General features: G+C 40.4%; 2 protein-coding genes across 3 annotated transcripts in view; both read left to right on the top strand.

Annotated features, from left to right (window-relative positions):
- Positions 1-11328, top strand: part of nlrc5 (NLR family, CARD domain containing 5) — a 36409-nt gene extending 25081 nt beyond the window's left edge. For both annotated transcript variants that reach the window (XM_071897811.2, XM_078283044.1), the window contains 19 exons: positions 388-468; positions 826-912; positions 1102-1161; positions 1414-1461; positions 2067-2150; positions 2446-2529; positions 2611-2694; positions 3155-3238; positions 3488-3571; positions 3732-3815; positions 4385-4483; positions 4615-4698; positions 5522-5605; positions 6021-6104; positions 6242-6325; positions 6491-6568; positions 7522-7605; positions 8064-8147; positions 8329-11328. In XM_071897811.2, coding sequence (XP_071753912.2) covers positions 388-468; positions 826-912; positions 1102-1161; positions 1414-1461; positions 2067-2150; positions 2446-2529; positions 2611-2694; positions 3155-3238; positions 3488-3571; positions 3732-3815; positions 4385-4483; positions 4615-4698; positions 5522-5605; positions 6021-6104; positions 6242-6325; positions 6491-6568; positions 7522-7605; positions 8064-8147; positions 8329-8410 — 1543 coding nt within the window. In that variant the 3' untranslated portion in view covers positions 8411-11328. The remainder of the gene's footprint in view (positions 1-387; positions 469-825; positions 913-1101; positions 1162-1413; positions 1462-2066; positions 2151-2445; positions 2530-2610; positions 2695-3154; positions 3239-3487; positions 3572-3731; positions 3816-4384; positions 4484-4614; positions 4699-5521; positions 5606-6020; positions 6105-6241; positions 6326-6490; positions 6569-7521; positions 7606-8063; positions 8148-8328) is intronic.
- Positions 11329-12775: 1447 nt separating this feature from the next.
- The window catches only part of cpne2 (copine II), a 57512-nt gene continuing 45805 nt past the window's right edge, over positions 12776-24482 (top strand). The window contains exons 1-2 of the mRNA XM_071897863.2: positions 12776-12918; positions 17459-17659. Of these exons, the coding sequence (XP_071753964.1) occupies positions 17483-17659 (177 nt within the window). The 5' untranslated portion in view covers positions 12776-12918; positions 17459-17482. The remainder of the gene's footprint in view (positions 12919-17458; positions 17660-24482) is intronic.

Here is a 24482-nt window from a genome sequence, read left to right as displayed (position 1 = left end):
CAGATTTTATATGAGTGCAAACTGCACCTGCTGATGAGTTAGACCTGACTGATTATTGCTATGTGTATCTCATTGTATAAAGTTGTCCAGTAATAGCCTGTGGTCTGACGACTGTCAGGCTTTATGGGACAACTGGCCTCAGCTTAATAACTTCACACTGTGGAGGAAGCATGGACACACACACACACACACACACTCACACATAGAGAATTAGTGGTTTCATACCATTCAGCAGCTGAAGCAAGCAAATAAAAGTTAATCTAGTCTCAAGGGACAAATGTTATAGCCGCTCCATTGATAGTAAATAAGAGACTGACTTTGTACAATGCAGTGACAGCGCTATCATGTGATATTTAGTAGTGATTATCTTGTGGTTGGTGTCTGCAGGCTCAACAACAATCGGCTTCAGTCGCAGTGGGTTGAAGACTTGGTGAGACTGCTCAGTGGTCACAGAAAATGTGATGTCAGGTGAGAAGAGATCGATACAGCTTCTGTTATCTGTTCCTGAAACGCAGCCTGAAGCCAATTTCCTGTCACTCCCGCCATTCTGCTGTCCTTCCATACTGGTGGCATTTGGGGTATGAGAGTCATAAGCCAGTAGTCAGCTCTACCACACAAAAGTGATTAGAAGTAGAAGAAGAAGAAGAAGTCAGTCAATGAGGTTGGCTAGCCTGGTCTAAGATGGCGGTACGCGGTAAACCATGTGTCCACATTTTGGTTCTTGAGCCACACCTTTCTAGCAGTAGCTGCTCACCGCTGTTGACTGAATACTGTATAGCAGAAACAATGTGCTGTATTACACACACACTCTCTCTTCCTTCTCAGTATTGAGGAGTGTTGGATAACATCAGAGGCAGCTGTTAATTTGGTGTGTCGCTGTCTGGATCTCAACAGCAACATATACACTATCAGGTGAGATATGCAGATGGATACACACACACACACACACACACACACACACACAGACACACAGGTCCATACTCACCTCAAAGATCTGCAACACACTACACCTGCTCTCTAGTGACACCGATACATATACAAATGTTTCATTGTAGAATGGCCGTTTGAATGAGAATAATCAAAAATGCATTTACCTTGCAGGGTGCAGCAAACCACGCTACATTTGTCTTTGATGAAGTCCGCTGAACTCACTTCAGTCAGGTAACAACTTTCATGTTACATATTTAACTGGATTATCTATGAATTAGTATGCGATTGGGAGACACATACGCTATCAATACATAATACAAAACCAACATCTATAGTCAAGGATGGTGTGTTCTGCAGGTAGTTCGCCTTTTTCTGTCTCTTTTACGATATCAAACTTTAAAATGTTCAAGGCTGTACTGAACTGAAGAAAAACCCGATTAAAGCAGCAGCTTGGTTCATCTGTCTTCGTGTTTGTGTTTTCAGTGATGACTCCTCAGATCCAGCTTCATCAATGCCTACTGAGAAAATAGGGTACAAAACGTTTCTTTCTCAATTTTGAGACATTAGTACAGCTAATGTACTGTAAATAAACAACACTACTATAATTGATTGTCAGCTTATACTGGCCTCTGCACTGCATTTTATATTGTGTGTTACTGGGCCAGATTTTGTGAGAAATCTGCTGGATTGCTTCACAGCACAAAACAGGAACCGTTTTTACTTTTTAAAAAATTTTTTTTTACGTTTTAACAACTAATATACAACTTTATTCCCATTCCATTATAGTTTCAACTTCATGTTAGTCTAGCTAATCAGAAGGCATATTTTCTGTTATCAAGGGCTGTTATCGGCTCTTATCCATCTTCTTGATCTTCAAAACATTGTGACCTCTTTGTAACAGGAAGGGTTACAAGATTTATCGGAAACCTGGTCTTGAGAAACACACAATGCTACATGCAGCACCTTTAAAAATCATTGTAAATAGAGCCAAGGTTTCAACATCAGAGACCAAAATATTTTTGGCAGTAGAAAATAACCTATTTGGTTTTCTGTCTAAGTGACTGAGTCTCCTCTCCTCTCCTCTCCTCTCCTCTCCTCTCCTCTCCTCTCCTCTCCTCTCCTCTCCTCTCCTCTAGCCTTGTGGACTGTGCAGTAGAAGGGCGCCACCTAGCAGCTATGAGCAGCATCGTCCAGAGATGTCCTCTACTGACAGAGCTGGAGTTAGTACCATTTGTTTCCCTCTACAAAGATAAAAAGACTAGCCATGGATTACACACTGTCACTGACTATAGTTTTAATCAAATATATTCCTAAATAAGGAAAGAAAGAAAGAATACATACATATATACATACATACATACATGCATAATATAAGTCCTCAGTTAAAATAGTTTGTGTTTGCGCCACTCCACTATCAGCTTGCCATCCCATTGCACTCAATCCCCACTCCCCAGTTTTATTTGTGACACATATTCCTAAACTTTCCTCTGATAATATTGTTCTTGTTGTCCATAGTTTGTCCCTCAACAGCCTGGATAGAGAGGGAGCTGAGTTCCTCTGCTCCGTCCTGCCCTCGCTGCCAAATCTCACCACTCTCAGGTAACAGTTTTGCCACTTTTTCCATTATGAATGATTGATTTTAGTCCCGGCATGAAACTCATCCACTGTTTTCTGCTATAGTGTTGGTTCCAAGGAGGCTTGTGCAGATGCGGTTGTGCAGCTGTCAGCGGCCTTGCTGCAATCGACAGGCATCCAGTGCTTAAAGTGAGCAACACATCAAATAACTTTTATTCCTAAGGCACAGTTTTACTCGGCATAAACAAACAATGAAGGAATCTGAAAACAGTCTAGACTCTTTTCATTTGTGCTGAACAGAATATAGTACAAAAAGTTGTTTGGTTGTTTTCTCTCAGTAAATCACTGTCTTCACTCCGAGAGCGAGCCAATAGCGCTCTCCCTTTCACACTTAGTTACAATGTCTGCAAATTCACTATACTTTTCTAAAGATTTCTAGTGATATTTACAATCACTGCAGTGAACTTCAGAATATAATCAACAGTAGTTCAAATTAGCAGCAACTAAATCCATTGAAAATCACCATCAAACCAAGCCAAGGCACTTTGTTTCATCATATCATTTTTCATCCCCAGACTTCACCCCCATATAGAAGAGTCAGTGTTTTCTGAATGAAATGGCTGAAAAGATCTTGCTCTCTCTCCCTCAGTCTGTCAGGTCATGTGATCAGTGAGAGAGAAGCTGAGTTTCTGGCCAGAGTGTTTCTGAAGCTCCCCCATCTCAGATCAGTCAAGTAAGCATGCTGCCCTACATATCACATACAGTAACATACAGCATATACAGTGCAACTATAGGCATATACATTATTTTTATAGTTTTTTATTTATTTTATAGATGTATATGAAACAGCCACCATGTAAAAATGATTAGTACATATCACACAGAATGTGGGATTATATAATGAAGGCCAGTGATTATGTTTTATTCATGTTTCATATAAATAAATGTGAGAAAATGCTACTGTTTGTCTTGTCTCCTCTAGTCTGTCCCGCTGTAGATGGACAGTGACTGGAGGGCAGGAGCTGGTCAAAGCACTGGGACAATGTGTCGATCTGGAACGGCTTTGGTAACACACACACACACATGCACACATACAGTATATACATATGAATGAACAAACATGCACATAAATATACATTTTCTCTCCTATACTGCGTTGAAGGTCTAAGTAAGGGTGTGTGTGTGTGTGTGTGTGTGTGTGTGTGTGTGTGTGTGTGCTCCCCCAGTCTGGACTCGGTGCCCCTGGATGAAGACAGCATGGTGTATCTGGCCCACGGACTACGTAAGACCAACTCTATACGCAGACTCAAGTGAGTAACACAACTTTGTCCTCTGTATCTGTTCAAGAGGAATAGTATGTACACAACCCAGGTTTCAATTTTCCTCCCTGGGAACTTCATTTTGGTGATTGTTCTCATAACCCAAGTGATTCTGAAGGCTAATCCAGCAAAATGTGGCCTACAGTATTTATTCAGCTCATGTTACATTAAATAGACTTGGAACAATTTTGGCAACATAGCATAGCAAGTAACTCCTGATTATTCTGGAGAAATTGTTTTCCAGCATCATTTTTGAGAAACTTGTGATTTCATTAGCTGAAGGTTTTTGATTGCAGAGATTGCCCAGACACTGCAAGCATTCACTGTATTACCAGAAACACTTATTTATCATTACTGTTAAAAACCTGGTAATAGAATGTATATGATGTTTCTATTAGATCTTAGATACTTAGATGTGTTTGGTCTGCTCAATGGAACTGTAACAATAACAATTTAAATGAAGGCCTGATCGCTTGCTTGAACCCGAAATGAGACTCTGTGTATCTGGAATTTGTGTGTGTGTGTGTGTGTGTGTGTGTGTATGTGTGTGCATGTCCCAGTCTGAATAACGTTACCATGGTGATGGGACCATCAGAAGAGAACGGTGTGCAGGACCTTCTAGATGCTATGGAGGGACTCACACAAATGGAGGAGATAGAGTGAGTTTTGCACGCACACAGAAATGATGCTGCGCATTTATGTGACACACATACCCTCCCATCTGGATCTCTCACAAGAGAAAAGTGGACATCAACCATGTTAGATGTGTTTTTTTCTCTTGTGGTGTCAGGTTGGAGGGCTGGAGGATGGCTGATAGAGGGGTGGAGCAGCTGACCAGACTCCTTCCTACCTGGACGGGCCTCAGGAAGATCCGGTAGGGAGACGGGCAGTAGCCCCCTGCATTTTTCCAGTTCTCCTTATAGTGTATTGTACATATTCTTAGGTGCCAGTCCACTTTCCTTGCTCCATTCATCATGGTCTGCTATCATCCTCCTTGCATTTTTCTGTTTGCCCAGTGATAGCAGATTCTGTCCAGACTGTAATTCATTCAGTGTCATTTCAGTGTCATTTAGTGTAAGTCATTCTTACACTACATCTTATTTTCTTAAAGGATTTAAGCGATTTTGGACCTATATATATATATAATTTGTCTCTTACATACCTGTAGTACTTGGACCTGCAGACAATATTGGCTCCTGAGTCAGCTGTTGTTTGAAACAGCGAGCTCCTGTTACTCCAAGTTTTTTAAAATAATTTGTGTATGAATATACTGTATACTAGTGTACTAGTGTACTGTACAGTATATTCTGAGTTGCCCGTATTAGGTGATGCTGTCGCTGTATGTATTTATTTATTCATTATGTCTTCATTGCTGTATTTGTTTTGTCTTTTTTCTACTATGAATACTTTCATTACAGTATAATTTAGTATAATATGGTACAGTCTTTTTTCTACTTATGAATACTTTCATTACAGTATAATTTAGTATAATATGGTATAGCATTCCTTCGTTGCTCTTTTTAATGTTCTTGTGTATGGGCCACTTTTCAGTTATCTGTCTAAACCCCTCTCACTCCCTACCAAGGCTGTCAGTCAAGTATGCCAGACTGCTTATAATGCTGGTTTTGTGTGTGTGTGTGTGTGTGTGTGTGTGTGTGTGTGTGTGTGTGTGTGTGTGTGTGTGTGTGTGTGTCCAGTCTGTCAAATAACCTCATCAGTGACCAGTCAGGAGAGAAGCTGCTGGAGGCTTTGAGGAGCTGTAACCATCTGGAAGAGCTCCAGTAAGGGCATGATGAACATTGTACATTTAAATACCTAATAGAAAATCAATTGTGTGCCTCATACAGAGTTTACATGTATATATTTTTTGCAGATTCATATACATATGCACCGTTTATGCATGAGGCTGCAGAGGTTATTTAACATTTTGGCTCAGGAACTACATGAATCTTTTTCCTGCTTTTTTATAGCCATGTGTAAACACTACTACTATTAGAGATGTTCTTTGCTAAAAAAAAAAAAAAACGTGTAGGTTTCTATGTAATGTTTTTCTCGTCTGCTCTATTTTTTTTATTCATTTGATCTGATTTATTTTAGTTGAGAAGTGTACAAGTTAAAAAATCCTTTCTCATGCATATCTGTACCCAGAGGACAACACAAACCAGCATTAAAACACCTATTTCCACTGTCTTCCAGTCTGTCCAGTAACAGTCTCGGTGATCTCACTGCTGCCAGGATGGCTCTGGTTCTGCCCTCACTCACACACCTCACTGTGCTAGAGTAAGTCACAAACACAGACACACACACACACACACTCATACATTCTTGCTGATATGTGTTCTATTTTGTGTAAATTGACCTGAGTTTTAGGGTTCTTGTTTATGTCCTATATGTGTGTGTGTATGTGTCCTTTGTAGTCTATCACAGAACAAACTAGGTGATGAAGGGTCTGTGAGTCTGTCCAAAGCTCTCGTCTACATGAAGAACCTCACCAAGATTAAGTAAGACTCTTTAGCTACAATCATTTTGGAAAACACAACCCTGATGGATTATTAGACTCATTTGCAATGTGTTGCATCAGGGTTTTGTAACAAAACCTGCACTGATTCATAATTTGTAAAGTGTATATTAAATAATTTGTTTCATGCTACTTCATGGTCTTTCAGTCTGACCTCCATTGGGACCTCAGAGCTGTGTGCCGTAGCTGCCAGTCTGGCCCACTGTCACCTCATACAGGATGTGAGGTAAGATGAAAAAGGAAATGGAATCATGAAATAAAGCAACATTTGTTTATGCTGAAAAAATTACATTATATAAACTACACTACTCTTTGTGAGTGTAAAGAGAAGCCTGTGTCTCTCGTTTGGAGACTTGCTCAGATTCTATGAGATTTGTGAGGAAATTGTCAGTTTCACTGCTGGCAAGGGGTAAGCCTGTACCAAGGTTGGTCATGCTATGTGGCTTTTCTGTAGGACATAATGGATCGTCTCAACACCTTGAATATAAAGCTACAGTGATGCAAACAGGGATATTACGGTAATGCCGCAGTGAAAACAAAACTCTGGGGGACCCATAAGCAACAGGAAAGCTCACTTTCTGACATGTCAGTCAATGGCAAACACACTCACCACCGCTACTTACCGAAGAGAAGAAGAGGATGTTGCACATTGTTGTTCATAGAGAGAGAGACAGCATAAAGAGAGGGAGCTGAGATTTAAATGATGGCGATTTATTTCATGCCAAACAATACAAAAAACTGATCTGTAAGAAATTAAAGACAAGGCATTCCGGCTTATGCTATCATCAGTGTGAAAAACAACTCTCACTTTCTATTTTGATTCTTAGGCGTGGACCCTGTACTTGCTTTTCTATTGTTGCCTTTATAAACAGTCAACAAGTCACATGATTTCTGGGTATTGAAGTTCATATTTTTCAAACAGTTACCTCTTGCTGCCATTTGGAGCCGCCAACGTGCCAAGTTGCCTCATGCAGCTTTAAGCAGCCTACATGTTATCAGCCTATACACATGGTCAAAGATCTTGAGTTTGCATTGATCAGTTAAACCTTCATACATAAATAAATGTCTAGCCCTTGATCTGATTCTAATTTCAAATGTTGAGTTTTACAGGCCTGGTCTAAATGCTAGGAGCCACTTGTATAGAAGCCACCTTGTAATTCTGTCTCGCTCTCTCTCTAGTTTGGGATGGAATGGTTGTGGCGATAACATGGCAGTGGAGTTGGCCAAAGTTTTGCCGCTCTGTCAGAAGCTGACCAGATTAGAGTGAGTTTATGAGCATACACACACACACACCTACACACACCTACACACACACACACACACATGCATACCATAGTTATTGTAGTTTTACAGTTTCTAACAGTTTTTTTTATTGTGGTTTTATTTTGAAATTTTATTTCCATTTCAGTTTAGTTTTGGTTCATTTTCAAATGGTGATTGTTTTAGCTTAGTTTTTTACTTAATGTAACAGTTTTAGTTTAGTTTGAATTTAGTTTGAGTGAAAGTTTTCATTTTTTCAGTGGTCATGCCTGTATGGAATGTGTTTGTTTCAGTTTTTTCATTAGGCTTTTCATTTTGATTTGTTTACTTGTTTATGCCTAGTTTTAGTTTCAGTTAACTGTAATATCCTTTATGCACACACACACACACACACACACACACACACACACACACACACACACACTGGCATAACAAGGTATGTATGTGTTTATTTCTCCCAGTCTGGAGTCCAACAGTGTGAGTGTTTGTGGAGCAGAAGCCCTGGTTAGAGCCTTACAGTCCTGTCCTGATCTACAGCTCATCAGGTAAACTTGGCTCGCTTTTATAGTTACCATCTGCCTATCTGCTGATAGTATATTGAATAGTTGCATGGAGCAGTTTATAATGTCTATAAATGTATGATTTACTTTTCGAACAAGCTTTGTTTGGATTTTTAATGTATATAAACATGCAGAATATTACATTGTGCTTCATTGTACTGTCTAGGCTGTGGAGGAACAACATCTCTAGCAGTGAAGCCCAGAGACTCAGTCTGAAGGACAGGAGGATCAATTTCTCATCCACCTGATCGTCTGACTGGCAGCAGCGTTCTGAAGGAACCATCGTAGAATTCCAGTTTATCGCTGTATGATAAGGTGAATTAGTGTTACAGTTCAGTATTGCCGTCCTTCTCAGTGACTTCTCATACAAAGTGAGACCTCCTGGCATTGTCATAAAATGTTTTTTTGAGGTGTTTAAGGTACATTTTCAATGCAAGTGCAAAGCTATGGCAGTGATGATTCAGCATAAAATGGCTGTATTTCAGTGGCACAAAAGAAGTCAAACAGTGTGAGTTGGGCACTCCTCTAGTGCCAAAACACTCTTCACTCTTGTGAAGTTTTGTCGCCAACCTACTGTGAACTGCAGCCCAATACGTTGTGTGCTGGGTTACACATCCAGCTGACTCCCAAGACCTGCTATGGGAAACAATGTAATTAAGTGTTACTACAAAGTACATATCAGTACAGATGTTAAAACTAAATATGACAGGAAAATCATAGTTGAATGCCTTTCAGTTGTTTGAAAAAAACAAAACATTGGGCTATCTTGAAAAGGAAGCATCCGCTTTGGAGACTGTTCAAGTGTAAAGTATGATTATGCACATATCAATGGAGTAAAATGTTTGGCACCAAATGGCTGCAGACAGGAGCTGAGTGTCGGAGGAAAGGAAAACAATACAAAAAATAATTAAAAAGTTGAAGAGGCCATAAGTCAATGGGGCAGGTTAGCTAATCTCTTGAATGTATAGCATGAGCCAGCTATATGTACTGGTTTGCCTCCTGGACTGAACAGTAGGCCTTACCTCTAACCCCTTTATCTCAGTGTCGGGGTCCCACTAGGAAGATTAAAATGGGTTCTCAAGTTTGTCTCCAAAAGCTGGTGCTTCAACAACTGAAAGTATATTGACTGGACAATTCTCATTTGCTGTCACAAGACCATTGCGTTCCCATATTCCTGTAACGAATGAAATATTGTAGGTTAGGAGCAAACAAACGCTGAATATGTCTTGTCAGAATTACTTTGACACCAAGAAAAAATGCTGAAAACCACTGTTGTGCTTAATGCTGAGTACCATACAGAGGTGGCTAAGTGCTATTTTGAGGCTGTATCCTAATGCTTAACATTGACTTGAGTGGTTTGCAATAAGCTCTCCCGTGAGAAACTACTTAAGGACATTGGCTCAGATGTCCACTGAGACATTTTGCACTTCACTATGTTTACAATTAGAGGCCACGCTTTACAAAACAATCAATAACACATAAACTCACAGTGAAGCAAAAGTTAGGAGGGGGGAACGCCCACCCCTGTCATCCTCCTTCCTGGTCATTTTAGGTTGTGGTCTCTATCCACTTGCGTATTTATTTCTGTTCTTATCACACATCAAGGAATTATGTATGACTTCAAAAAAGTTTGATATTTATTTAGATGTAATTTAAACTGAGTTTAAATTATTTTTATAACTGAATTGAATGAAGCTAATGAGATGCAATTTACTTTTGTAAATGAAGCTGTTATATTTTTATGCCTCCGCGCCGGCGACAGCCGTGGCCAGAGGCATTATGTTTTCGGGTCCGTCCGTACGTATGTACGTCCCATTCTCATGAACGCGATATCTCAGGAACGCCTTGAGGGAATTTCTTCAAATTTGGCACAAACGTCCACTTGGACTCAAGGATGAACTGATTAGAATTTGGTGGTCAAAGGTCAAGGTCACTGTGACCTCACAAATGACGTTTTTGGCCATAACTCAAGAATTCATACGCTAATTATAACAAAATTTCACACAAATGTCTAATAGGATAAAATGATGAAGTGATGACATTTTATATCCAAAAGTTCAAAGGTCAACTTCACTGTGACATCATAATGTGTGCTGTCACTTACTTTTGCAGACACCAAAATCCTTTAAGTTGACCTAATAATCACATTAATTATATATGTTCAATAAATAGACTGTCCTTGCAATGATAAAACAAAGTTTATTGGCGGAGGCATACAACCGCGAGGCAGTTATTTCTAGTTTGATATTGCATTGTAAGAGAGGTATTGTGTATTTTTCTCACTCGCGTCTGAAAGGGGGGATGCCACTCCATTTGAGTTCACATGCTGTACAGTGTGTTATTATTATAGCCTTGGGTCGAAGTTTGGATCTGCTCTTTTTTTGTGTGAATTTGGTAAATTCTCTCCCAAATCTAGCAGCTGGAGGAGTGAGACTCTATCTGTGGTGTCATACTAGTGTAAAACCTGGAGTCTCACTATTGATATTGGTGTGGATTATGACTCATACATAGTTTGTAACACCTATATATATTCATTCAATTCCAATTCAGACTCTATAGAGCTATACATTGGTAATATGGATTAACAGGCCAAGCTGCCCTAAGGCATAGAAATAACATACTAATAAAAGGTTTGTGTTCCTCTTATGTTCATTCTCACATAATTTGCTTTTATTCTTACCTGTTATTCATTCTGACTTGCACTGAGATGTTGACTGAGCAATAAAGAGGTTAACCTTGAGTGCAGGCCATCATTTACTCTTTACACACTCACTTGATCTTTCTTTCTTTCTTTCTTTCTTTCTTTCTTTCTTTCTTTCTTTCTTTCTTTCTTTCTTTCTTTCTTTCTTTCACACCCTTCCACTGAAGCTGTCTTAATTCCTGTTTACAGTGCAGTGGCAATGCAGTTTCATTGTATAAGTCTCTCACGCCTCAAGGATATAAGACATAATATGCTTCAGTTAAATATGTTCACAGGACACAAATTAAAGAAAATTAACACATGTAACATCACGTTAAATGTTCACTTACCTTGTCTTTAATAGACTCCTTGTGTAGTTCCTCTACTTGTGCTGGTGAGAGGAGCAAAGCCCCAGACAAGGCCCTGTGTCCGGCCTAAGCCCTTTATTGTCTGGCAATATAAAAGAAAAATCGTTTTATATATTGATTCATTGTTCTAATGTAGTTATTTCAACCTATTAACTGCTAAGAATACCTCATGCTATTTCCCCTCTTTGGCTCACTACCCAAAGTGAACTAAAAACTCCCAACATTCATGTTCCACATTTTCATATTCCAAAAAATTTTAATTTTTAAATTCTTATAGCTAATTTTTTAATACTTATAGCTATGATTTATTTAGATAAGAAGACATGTAAGTATGAGTTTGGGTTTCTGCCATGGATAAACCTGCTTTTATATAGGCCTAATCCCTGCGCACTGAACATAAGCCATACATGTCTCATTCAATACGAACAGCTGTAGCTGAGAGATCATTTGCCTTTCAGTGATGAATTTCGGCAGAGTGGGTTCATGACTCCATCCATTTACGTTCACCTGGCACTCCGTGGTGGTTAATACCGGTAGTACAAGTGTATGGTCAAGTTGCAAGAATGCAATAAACACAATAAAATATTGAAAACAAAAACTAGTACTGATGTGTAAAAATGTGTAAAAATCAAACATTTTAGAATTCATTATTTTACTCATTATCTCGTTGCCTATGACAGAAATACATACTGGGCAGCATTATTAAAATCCATCAGTATTTGTTTTCTCCATATAAACATGAGAAATGGGTGATTTGGACATTATTATGTGTCTTGTGAAACCTAAGGAAATGCATCTTTGAATCCTCAACACGGGGAAAGGGGGCGAGAACAAACTTGGTTATACACTTGTGCTACTAATATTAACCACAAGAGAGTGCCAGGTGAACAATAAACATAAATAAATGAGAACCATAATGCCATATTTTACCAATTCATCACTGAAAGGCACATGTCTATCACTTAAGCTACACTTGCTGGTATTTATTTGAATGAGACAGGTATGGCTTTTGATAAATGTCTAATGACTGGTTACCAGATTCACATCCTAAATAATAATCAAATGTCAAATGTTTTCCCCAAATAGATTAAAATGACTGTATGTGCGCTTTACCGTACCATACCAAACCATAGAAAGAGAGAAAAAACGATATTAATTCTATAATACATTTTAGGATAGGGATAGGGTTAGTGTGTGTGTGTGTGTGTGTGTGTGTGTGTGTGTGTGCGTGTGCGTGTGCGTGCGTGCGTGCGTGTGTGTGTTTCCCTTTGAGCTCTGCAGCCTCTCGCGTCTCTCCATCCAAGACCAGCGTGCCAAGCCACACACAATTTCTGGTCAGACCTTTCAAAATAAAACCCGTATTTACGATCACGTGTTGCGACAGGTTCGAGTAATACTGACGCTTTTATTTTGAAGGGGAAATCGCCATACCTTCCGTCTTGCGCTGGTTAATCTCTGCGGACTTGACGCAGCTCCATCCATCACTGGCTTTTGGTAGAGAGAGGACTGTGTAAGATACTAGGATGATTTACACTCAGTCGCTGTTGCGCTTTCCAGGATACTCGGGATAAAAAATGGCCACAGCAACTTCAATTTGCGCTCTTTTGTAAGAAAAGTGCTTTGGAAGGGGATTGTTCCGCACTGTGCGCCAAAATTAGAGAAATTGTCAACTGAGAAGCGGGTGAGAAGTTGGACGTCATTTACTGTGGTGAGTATAAAAAATCCATTTTCACAATTTCTTCTCTATTTAAAATTCGTTTGTGGGGTCTAACAGTGGCGTGCAGTGTGCTTGTATAGTAGATAATGTTTTGACAGCCAGTTGCTCTGTTAAGTTCAAATAACATTAAATAAAAACCTATCTGAATGTTTCCCATTCAGAGTGGTTGGAGATACTGAGGTTTGGCATATTAACACAGGATGTGGCACTGGTTGGTGACAGGGGAGAATCTAGTGTATGTGTGTGTGTGTGTGTGTGTGTGTGTGTGTGTGTGTGTGTGTGTGTGTGTGTGTGTGTGTGGTCGCGCGTTTATGGTAGAAGACCACATTTCGCTGCTCAAACACCTTGCTCCCAGGCTCAATATGAAAGGGGAACATGCAGTGTGTGTGTGTGTGTGTGTGTGTGTGTGTGTGTGTGTGTGTGTGTGTTAGAGAGAGAGAGAGAATGAGACACTGGAGTTAAGTTCTGTTATTCCACTATTTTATTTATCCATTCTATGTTGAATTTCTACGTTGACATTTTTTTTAATGATTACTGTTTACATATAACTATTTAATTTCTATTGGTCACATTGGCAGACTGGACGGGTCATTAGACTTAACTAAATGACTATGTATGCAAAGCTCACTCTGCTATTAACATGTGTGAGACATTTTCCACTTCTTGCTGTGTTTGCTTTGTGTGTGTGTGTGTGTGTGTGTGTGTGTGTGTGTGTGTGTGTGTGTGTGTGCATTCCCTACATCATGGCCATGCTGTTTTGCTTGTTTGTCACACTTTACCATCATTAGGCTTTCCACGGTGTCATCCTGCAGAGAGGTGATTCAGGTGAATGTGACCATCGCTGCTGAGTCTGACTCCTGTGGTGAGTGTGGATGTGCTGTGTGTCTGGGTGTGGACCACTTCATCAGAGCCTCTGTGGGTTTGGTTCTGTATTATGGATTGCTCCAGTTCAGTCCAGGTCTATGATCTGTGATGCGTACAGTATGATATTGGTGGAGCAGGAAAATCTTTAATTGATCATTCTGTATAGGGGTTAGTAGACTGTTTCCATAGCTGCATGGATATGATACAAACAGCATAGTATGGTATCACCACTCTTTGGTTTTCCATTGTCAGACTGAGCGGTTGTGTACTTTCCCTGCCTGCACTCTTGAAACTGGGGTAGCACCACCACATGTATGTAGGTCCCTTTACCAGCTTCCTTCTATCTGAACCAAACTAAACTGTGCACTAAATTAAAACACCCCAGGGAAAGATATATCGCACTTTGCCAGCATAAATATGGCACAGTGCACTTAAGCAGTGGATAGTCATCCTATGTATAGACACATTTTACAGTATCTGCTGCTTTGAAGTTCTCCTCGGCGGATTGATAACATTTACTGTATGAATTCTGTTTGTAGTGTGTGTTGATGTTACTGGAGTCTCTGATTGACACTTTGTGTCTTTAATGCTTTATGTGCTTACCTAAGCAAAAAGGCAAACTCCTCCTCATTCATTCGGTCATTCATTCAGACAGTCAGATATTCAATCATTTTGAATTCTAGTCAGTTATTTTCCTTCCTTTTTTAAAATAATTTCCTTATCATGGCTTGTTAGAAATTAAAGCCTTTCTCATCCAAGCCAATTCAGAGACACTGGAGGGAGTGACAGGTGTCTGGTGAAGGCTGAGTTTACCTCACTGTTTACTCAGGACTCCATAAAAACCAGTATCTTATTCCTGAATGGGTCAGCATTGTTAAAAACTTGTAACTAACAGGAGTTATTGAATGAGCAGCTGAATAAATGAATGAACGATTGAATGAGCGGTTCGATAAACAATGCGCAAATGAATAAAAGTGAAAGACGGTCATTCATTGCGCTCTTATCACTGTCAGCACCTATGAATGGCTGAGCAAATGAATGAGAATGATTGTTGTGGTATTTTCAGACCATCACCATCACCACTATAACATCACATGAGCGGAGTGGGAGGGGCTCGCTGGTTATGACACATTAGTATCTTAGCAACAGACAGTGTCCTTCCAGCACGCTGCTGCGAGAAACAAAACCACCTCTATGGACACATGGTGCTGTGCTGTTTATTTGTCTCTACTATAGGCTCGAGCAAATGTGTTTTTTATTACTGAGACAAGGTATCAAGATCTGATTTTAAATGGTAGTTCATGGTATGTTCAGATGCCTGGTTTCCATTACATTAGTTTCAGTGTGTGTTTCTCTTTATTTCTTTTCCACTCCATGCCCTCGGTTTCTCCATCCAGGATGTTCCCCAGCCCTAGACCATGGCTGTGTGTGTGTGTGTGTGTGTGAGAGAGAGAGAGAGAGCGAGAGAGAGAGAGAGAGAGAGAGAGAGAGAGAGAGATAATCTGTATGTGTAGTGTTTAATTATACTGGATATTCTTTTTTATCCAGGGTTTCCAGAGGGCAGCCATGACCTACACCAGGCCCGTCCTGCAAGGGCGAGGCCCCAAGTTGTGTGTGTGTGTGTGTGTGTGTGTAATGCTCACACAGTGGGTACTTTCAGCCACTGTGTGAGTTACTCATCTTTGCAGCTTTCTCCTGCTTATACATCCTACATTGGAAAAAAAAAACCCAGAAAATATGTGTCAATATTCCCCAAAGATGCAATTTTGCAATGACATTATCTCATGATAACCCTGTCCTGGAATATCTACATCTGTCCACCTGTGTCTATAGTGTGTTATAACACTACAGAAGCAATGATTTCAGGAGGCAAATGTTATTGTGTTCACTCTGCTTTGCCGATTTGTTTCTAGTGTCTAATTCTCTCTCTGCAATTATTTTTTCCAGCAATTTATTAATGTGTAAGCTATCAGTGTATAGCACACACTTGTTCCTGAAAAGCACTAGAGTGTTGCATAAGACCCTCAACTAGAAAAGGGACAAGCTAACCGTAAGCTATAGAGTGAATTTCATTGTCTTTTAGGTAAAACTTTCATCTTAAAATGACAGGCTCTGGTCACTTTTCCCAATAAAAAAGCAACACTGACCTCGAGGCAGTGGGCCACGGTGCAATATTGTCACTTGTTGCTGACATGCATGTCAGACCCAATGACACCCATGACAATATTGCACCATAACATAACCCCACTGCCTCCCAGTCATCAACAGTGTTCATAACCTGGAGGATGTTCCTCACTGTCAAGTCTGTTGTTTGCTGTTATAGTTTGACCTGTTGACCATTTAGCTTGTTGTTGCTGAAATTGAGGGTGAGGGTGAGGGTGAAAATTATTGTTTGAGATGTTGTGGGCTAAGTGTAATGTCAGTGTAGGTGAGCATCTAATCAGTGTTAAATCAGTGCATGAGGCGGGAATTTGCTGTTGAGCAAAGTCAGTGAAGCGTCTGCGATGGGAGGAACCCACTTCATAACACTAATGACCAACTTTTTCCTAACATACAAGCTAGTTTTCACTTTACAGTAAATAGCACAAGGGGGTATACTAGGGTTAGTATTTAGGCAGATCTTGGCCTTTTATTAAATATCGAATGGAATGATGGAAGTTCCTCCCTGATCACAGCTGCATAAAAAGTCAGTAAAATTGGCAATGAGATTTTATTTTCTGTACACATTTTCTTTATTCTCTTAATTGTTCAATGATGTTTTTTTGTAAATGAATTCTTCATTGGAAGGCAGTAATATCTCCACTGAATAGGCGTGGTGGGTCACAATACCTTAAAGAGCTGCTAACCCACCTAAAATAATTGCATTCATATTTATTTCATTGTCACATGGTCTAAATGCTGTTTCAGAGGCTTTTCCACCCTGTCAAGAATATAATTCTGAATTCTGAAACACTGAATACTTACTGTATATATTTCTGGCAAAATTTTGAAACCCTAGTAGATACTTCAGATGCTGTGTGTTGGTAGATGTGGATTTGGTACATTGGTGCTGCTGATGGATACATCCACGATCACAGTAAAAAACATATTTTTGCCATGTTCTTGTTTTATTAGTTCACTATACTCTGTCTTTCTCTCTAGTGAGTTTTGTCCAACCCCAGGCCTTGGCCTGTACTCTAGGTTCAGCCAGGCCTCCAGCATTTGTATGCAGTGTAGAGTTTAGTTGACCTTTCCAAATGTTCAACTGTACTTTATATTTTTTAAGTTTTCAGAGAGCACCAATGGCAAGAGACAGCCAATGTGGGTTGGTGTGTGGGTGTGTATGGGACTATATTTTACTTATTTCTCTTATAGAAATAATCTGCAACTTTTTCACGTACATGTCTGTTTTGCTACTCTCTATCGCCTACTGAAACCATACAATAATGATTCATCCTACACCCAGCTCATAAAGCTTTTACATTTGCTGTTCTAAACACCTATGAGGAGGCCCTCTTTCCCGGGAAAAGTCCTCTGCTGCACAGAAAGTGATGCGTTTTACGTTTACAGAAGCAGCAACAGCATTTTTTAGAATAACTATAAGAAGGTAAAATCACGCCAAAATCACAAAAAAAACGAGAATCTTGCGGACGATCACTATAATTTATTTATTTATTTTTCCCCCCAGGGCATTTCGTTCTGACCCCGGACCATGGCCTACACTCTAGGCTCAGCCACTGACGGCCAGACCCCAAGTGTCGGGCCGCAGCACTGCATCACCCGGGTGGAGCTGTCTGTCACTGGAACCAGCCTGCTGGACAGAGACGTAGCCTCCAAGTCAGACCCATTCTGCGTGCTCTTCCATGAGGTGGATGGAAACTGGGTGGAGGTAAGGATGTTTTTTGGAGATATTAGAGAGAGTCTGACCACACTTTCTACCCCAGTTGGAGGCAAGGATGGAAGGGACTCGGGAGGGGTGGAGGGAAAGCTCCATAAAGTAGAAACTGGAGTGGAGGTTGGCATGGAGGGAGGGAGGGAGGAACAGGTGGATGTTGAACCGGCTGGATAGAGGGATGCAGGGATGTAGGGAGGGGAGGAATAGATAAGGCAGGGAGGGACAGAATGGAAGGAGAGGCATGTCTGACCACTCTGTGTTTTGTCTCTGTAAGGCAGATAAAAAATGGGTGGAGGTGAAGATGGAGATAAATGAAAGGAGGATTTAAAAAAAAGGCAGATTGAGGAGAAAGGGCTGAAGAGATAATAAACGTCAAACCCACTTCTTATACTTTTCCATGCGGTGGAGAGAAGGGGATAAAAGGAGAAGGAGATTGAAGGGAGGAGGGAAGACGTGAATAAACGCTTTCAAGGCCTGAGGATGTTTTGTCGGTTTGTTTTCCTGTTGTACCGTAGTTTGCAGACATAACATGACATAATATGACCAGATCCAAACCCATGATGCCGAGACCATCTGGCATGTGCCTCGCCTTGCTGAGCTCACTTGGATGTCGCAACATTTGTGCGTGTCGGTCCGATGCCAATCCCTCAAGGCAGTCTGGGTATTGTAGACCTGATTAAAGGTGCTATTAGGGCTGCACAAATAATCATAGCTCATTTTATATCATGATTTTAGGTTTCCACAATTACTGATCATGTAATTCTGTGATATTGAAGTATTTGCTATATTTTTCTTGGTGTTGTACATCAAGCACTTCCATTACGTCTGTCCAGTCATGGGTGCACCGTGTGACCAAAACAGTTCAGATGGAGAAGCAGGCAGAGAAACATTACATAGATCATCTTTGGAAATATGTAGCATTGAGCGAAGTGTAAAAGAACGGATCGGCCCAACGTGAAAATGTTGTTTTAGTTCCTAAAAGTTGATCATCATCCGTCATTTGGAGACACTTGGTTTTAATCCAGAGGAGGACAAACAGGTACAGATTCTGCGCGAAGTTTGCCTTGTTGTTTTTGTTGTGTCTTTTTACTTTATTCTTATTTTATTTATTTTATTTTTATTTCGTAGTATGATACAGTGGTACACTACAGTGGTACACTATGCTATGCATGTCTATTTGCAGCTATATTTGTTGTTTTTTTATGAATTTTGTAAATAAGGACCACAATAAGAGTAAGACAAAAGTGAAGAAATGAGAAATACTGCACTGAAAAAAATTGCACAAAAGTGCAATAAAATAATTTTGTTTCCTGAAACCGAGACTAATAATCATGATAAATAGGTGTGATCACAATATTTAGCCAAATAATCGAAACATCATTTGTCATAATTCTGCAGCACCTGGTGCTATGTATAGCATTTTGTGTTTCTCAAAATGAAGACCACATTTACCATAAGCTTCCTGTCACAAAGAGGATGCTGCTGCTTGTCCCCTCTGCACCTCCCCTGCTTCACTCCCTCTGCATGTGTTGAAAGTCAAGAAGGCAGTGGGGTTGAAAATATGCAGCTAGAATAGTGGAGATGGATTAAAGTTGTGTATTGCTCGCAGAGCTAAAAAGTTTGTTTTTCTGCCCTAAAGCAATCTCCCTTTGTGCTGTAAAGCAATCCACCAGATTTTCCGCAAAATCCAGTCTTCTCAGCGATGGTCTCGTTTGGTTACGGTAATTATACCAATGTCTCAAAATGAATGTGGTGATGATTTATTGATGTTAAAATGCTACACGTCACACCTTTAAGTAGCTCTGCAAGACTCAGTGGGCTGACATGCTGTATGGGACCTGTAGAGTAGAGTACAGTGGTTCTGTTCTGTTTTCTGTTTGGGTAACCTAATGAAAAAAATACCTGGTTCCACAAACAATGAATTAGCGGGTGCTGTGTTGACGTCATGGTGGAGCAGAAAGAGATGAACATGAGCGAGATGGAGATGCTGATGAAGTTTTGGTGAGCCGTGCTGTGTGTGTGGGCTGGTGCCTCAAGGCTTTGTAGCTAACAGCTGGTCAACAGGGCAAGCTGGCTTTTGTGTGTATGTGTGTGTGTATATGTATGTTCTGTATTTGTGTGTGTGTGTGTGTGTGTGTAGGCGAGAGCCTCAGGTTGTAGCTAGCTGACGGTCAGCAGGGCATGCGGCTCCGATGTGAAATTACCAGCCGTTACTATGGCAACGGGGACGGAAACAAAAGCCCAGTGCTCCCGGAGCGAGGGAAAGATGGAGGAGGCGAAACGAGGCTCGCACCTTTTCTCAAATATCATCCGCATCTCGCCGTTTCTCTCACACTCCTGCTTGCTCGCTTTCTCTGTTCCCCTCTCTTTATCTTGTTTTCTCTTTCTCTGTCATTCCCTAATTGTCTGTCGCATTTTTGGTGTGAGTCTCTCTCTCTCTCTCTCTCTCTCTGTCTTACTTTATTCCTCTCTATCTCTCTTAGCTTTGTCTTGCTCTCTCGTGTGAGAAAGAGGAGTGAGAAGCGGCCGGGTCCATCTGGGGAAAGAGGGAGAGAGAGAGAGAGAGAGAGAGAGAGAGAGAGAGGGTGAGAGAGGGAAGGTTGGAGTGTGAGAGAGAGCAAGAAGGTGCGAGAGAGGGAGAGGAGATGTGAGAGGGAAGGCGAGGAGGGAGAGAGAGATGAGAAAAAGGTAGGGGGAAAGAGGATGGAGAGAGAGAGAGGGGGAAAGACAGAGAGAGGCGGGATGGAGAACGAGCAAGAAAGAAGTGCAAGAGAGAGAGGGAAGGAGAATGAAGAAGAGCAGGCTGAATGAAAGCAGTGAATGAGGGAGACCGGGATGGAAAGGTGTGATAGCAGCTCACACTGGTGTTGGAGAGAGTTTAAATAACCTGATACAGAAATACGGATCTTAGCAACTCAGAGGGTTGTGGCTTCTCGTTAGCAGGCTGTCCGTCTGCCTATTTGGATTGTTTTCCTCGTTTTTTTTTTTCCAAAACCCAAATCTCACTACAAGGTTCAACTATTGATTTACACATTTTCCAGACACAGAGTATGTGGCACACACAGTCTGATTTCTTCCTATTTCTACAAAGATGATACCATCAGTGCGACAAAGGGTTTAAAATGAAACCTTTAGCTATGTAGATGCGGCCTCACATAGACTTGAACTGCGGTTACACAGACACAAAGGATCACATTTGTCTGACCCGTGATGCTTTTGCGGTGCTGAAGCTTTTTATGACATTTCTGCTTTATTAGACAGGATTCAGTGGAGCGTGAGAGGAAAGATAGAGGGATGACAAGGTCTTTAGCCAACATTGATGCCAGTACATGTATTATGCCCCGTCTGTTTTAGGTTGCATCTGATTCGGTCAACCAGGGATTATTAGGCTCATGCAGTTGAAACACTGTAGAAATCTTCCACTACCTTCCATTTATGTATTTATTTACTTACTTTTTTGAATATTTTATTTTTGTATTTTTTTAAATCAGTAATTTTCATTTTACTTAAGTATGTTTTAACTGATGTATTATACTTTGCTACATTTTAAATCACATCCATTACAGAGTATGAATTTTATATGCTTTACTTTATTTTGTAATTTTTATTTATTTATTTCAATTAAAAGAATCTAATTTGAACTCTCCTCTCTGACTTTTAGAAAAGATCACATCTTACAATGTTCTCTTTTGTACAAAGTACATTTTAAATGAGCTACTTTTTACTTTTACTTGAGTAGATTTTTACACCAGTATTTTTACCTCTACCTAAATTAAACTTCAGCAAAGTAACAATACTTCTACTTGAGAAGGATATTTTGGTACTTTTTCAACCCCCCGATTTTGTTTGTGTTTTTCCAAATGATTCCTTTTAGCGGTGAAAGGCAGCTTGTAGAGGAGGTAGTGCAGCTTGTAGCAGGAGAACTTCTATGACGGCTGCACTTTTGAAACCACTAAGACTTGTCATGTGGATTAAACCTTTAGCAGTGAGCAGATTGGCCAGTGTCTCTGTCTTCTCTCTCACGTTTCTATGTGTCAGCTACAACTGTATCTACTAGCTAGATCAGAGAAACTCTACTCATTCTCATTTTACTCATGCTGATCCTACGCACTTTTTGAATTCCCAACTGCACTCTTAGTTCCAAGCCACACAAACTGTTACTATGGATTGGATGGCTTCTCCTCATACGCACAGCAAAACCATCCGTGTTAATTTAACTCTTGGCATTATAAAACGCACAACTATGCCAGTGTTTATACAAGTCCACTCCCATCAGAGATAATTTGATACTCTTAGATAGTTTTGAACAGCCGCCTCAGAGCCACATCCGCTCTGTGAACAAACAACTCTCCAATCAACACTTGTCAACACCAAATACTGAAAAATGAACACTTGTTAACAACGGAAGATTTGCCGTGTGCTCACACAAGGTGCAGGATGCATGAACAGTGAGAGGGTTTCATCAGACTTTATTAAAGGTTAGTTCATATTTAAAATGATATTGAGTTTGTTGACATGTGAGCACAGTGTGAAGGTTTGTTACACATGTTTATGTGTTAAAATAGGTTCAAAAGAAAAATCTGTTCCACAACCGCTGCTATTTTCTTTTTGTCTCGTTTATTAGATAGTAGAGTGGGACAGATAAAAACAAGATAAAGTGAGGTGATGCCAGATTCAAACCCACAGTATTACAGATAGGAGATGTGCACTTTAGCCTGCTGAGCCTCCATGATGCCCCCAGTAACATATGTTTTTAAGACACAGAGTGCAGCCGCTCTCCTCGGCTCTCTTCCCGCGAGTCAGACAGATGGATAAGCAGCGAGTGCTGTAACTAGGTTGAAGTTAAATCCCTTTTCCTTCTCAAGCAGCTCTGCGTCCTCTCCTCTCCTCTCTCTCTTCTCTGTTCTTTAATCATCAGAACTTACTACAATAGACACAAATAAACACAAGAAAACTCCACACTAAGTAACTTTACCTTCATAATGCTCTCACCTTAAATGCCGGACGATACAAAAATCAGGTTTTTAGGCAGTGTAGCAGGGCCAATATGTAGTACGTAGCTACAGTAGCACCCCTAACCAGGGAGGAATTTGAGGATGGATTTCCAGAGATGGCATCCCCCTTTTGCAGAAAAAACTGAATTGTCATGGTAGATGAAACCAAGGCTTTATCTGTATTTAAACAAATCCCACACTGCCCTATAGTGTACTATAGAGCTGTGAGGGTCAAATAACAGGCGCAGGACATTGGTTATCTAATGGTAGTGACTCTCCTTATGTTCTGCGACAAAACAGGAGTGTAGACTTTTGTATTTTTTGAATTGTAATTTTTGAATTTTTGTATTTTTGCACTGCATGCAACACTGAGCTATTGTTGTGTTGTTGTAATCCTCATGGTTCCACACATCTCAAAGGGTAGAGCATTGCCAGTGTACACTGCCAGGCTGGTTCAGTTCCCACTGGGGCTAAAATGCTAAAAATGTCTGCAATCAGAGAACTATGAGATGCTTTGGATAAAAAAAACATCCATAACATGGCATATAAATAGGTGTTATATACAGCTAACTTACACTGCACTCAAGATCTACACATGACATGAATGTTGTTAAGCAACACTGGTGAAGCTCGGGTACTTTGGGATGAATGCACTGGAACCGGGTTTTATGTTTTTTCTCCACCGCTACCACCCAAATTGTTTTTATTTCAACATCCAAGCTGTACAAAAGAAAAAAGAGGATGATGCATGTAAAGCGAGGAGGACAAGGGAAGGAGAAGAACAGCTATGTTGTAAACAGCGATACCAAACTCCTAATTGGCTAATCTCACTCTGCACTGCACCCAGTTTGTGGGCAAACTGCTGTCTTCAAAGACTGGGTCATGAACCGGAGGTCAAAAGAAGATTAAAATGCGTCCCAAATTTATTCTGAGGAAATGGAAAGCTGCTATATTATGTTGCCAAAGCCCTCCGAGGTCCCTTCAACACACTGTAAGTTAGGATGAATAAAAGCCTTAGCGCTAGGAGATTAGCAGACTAAAAACAGGGCGCATAATGCTTCCAAAATCAGTTTGGGGTCATGAGAAAAAATTATTTAAATTTAAACTCACTGTGCACTTTCTTCTGTGTATGAGCCAGAACGGAATTCAAATCAGCCCAGTTCACTCTTCACAATTCACTAACTTTTATCTCTAAGCATTGAAACAGCCACAAACATCACCACACACTGTAATAAAATATCAAAAAAACAAACAATGCAGAATTTCAAAATACATAATTGAGTCAGTTTGTGAAGTGCATTGTCAAATGCATGTGAATGGAGAGAGAGGGACAGATATAATTGAGTCCCAGAAGAATAGAATAGAATAGAACAGAATTAAAATAGTAGCTGTCTGACCACACTGTTCATCATTTCATGGTAGCCATCTCAGGTGTATCAGTCCAATGTGCCATTCAAAAACACCTATTCTGTCTATTCTAATTCAAGAGCAGCGGTGACAGGCTAGACAAGTAACGCTGACCCCGTCTAATGGTGGATAAACATACTCCGCAATGTGTTCTGGGTGAGTCAGGCTGGAGAGTAGCACGGCCAGAGAGCGTATTAGTCACCCAACCACCTGGTTTAGAGCGCACAGAGCAAATAACAGGACTCTCACAACGCTCTCACACACACACCCACACACTCTGAACTGTCTGTGTGCTGCCGGTGCTATATTTTGGGGGGCCGTGTCCCTGCAAGAGCAGAAAACACAGACAAGGGAACATTTTTAATGATTATGCAATGCTGGACAATGCAGGGAAAAGTTAATTAGGGTGAGAAAAA

Source organism: Centroberyx gerrardi, chromosome 4 (assembly GCF_048128805.1).
Source record: "Centroberyx gerrardi isolate f3 chromosome 4, fCenGer3.hap1.cur.20231027, whole genome shotgun sequence".
NCBI lineage: Eukaryota > Metazoa > Chordata > Actinopteri > Beryciformes > Berycidae > Centroberyx > Centroberyx gerrardi.
This window is presented reverse-complemented; position numbering and strand designations above follow the sequence as displayed.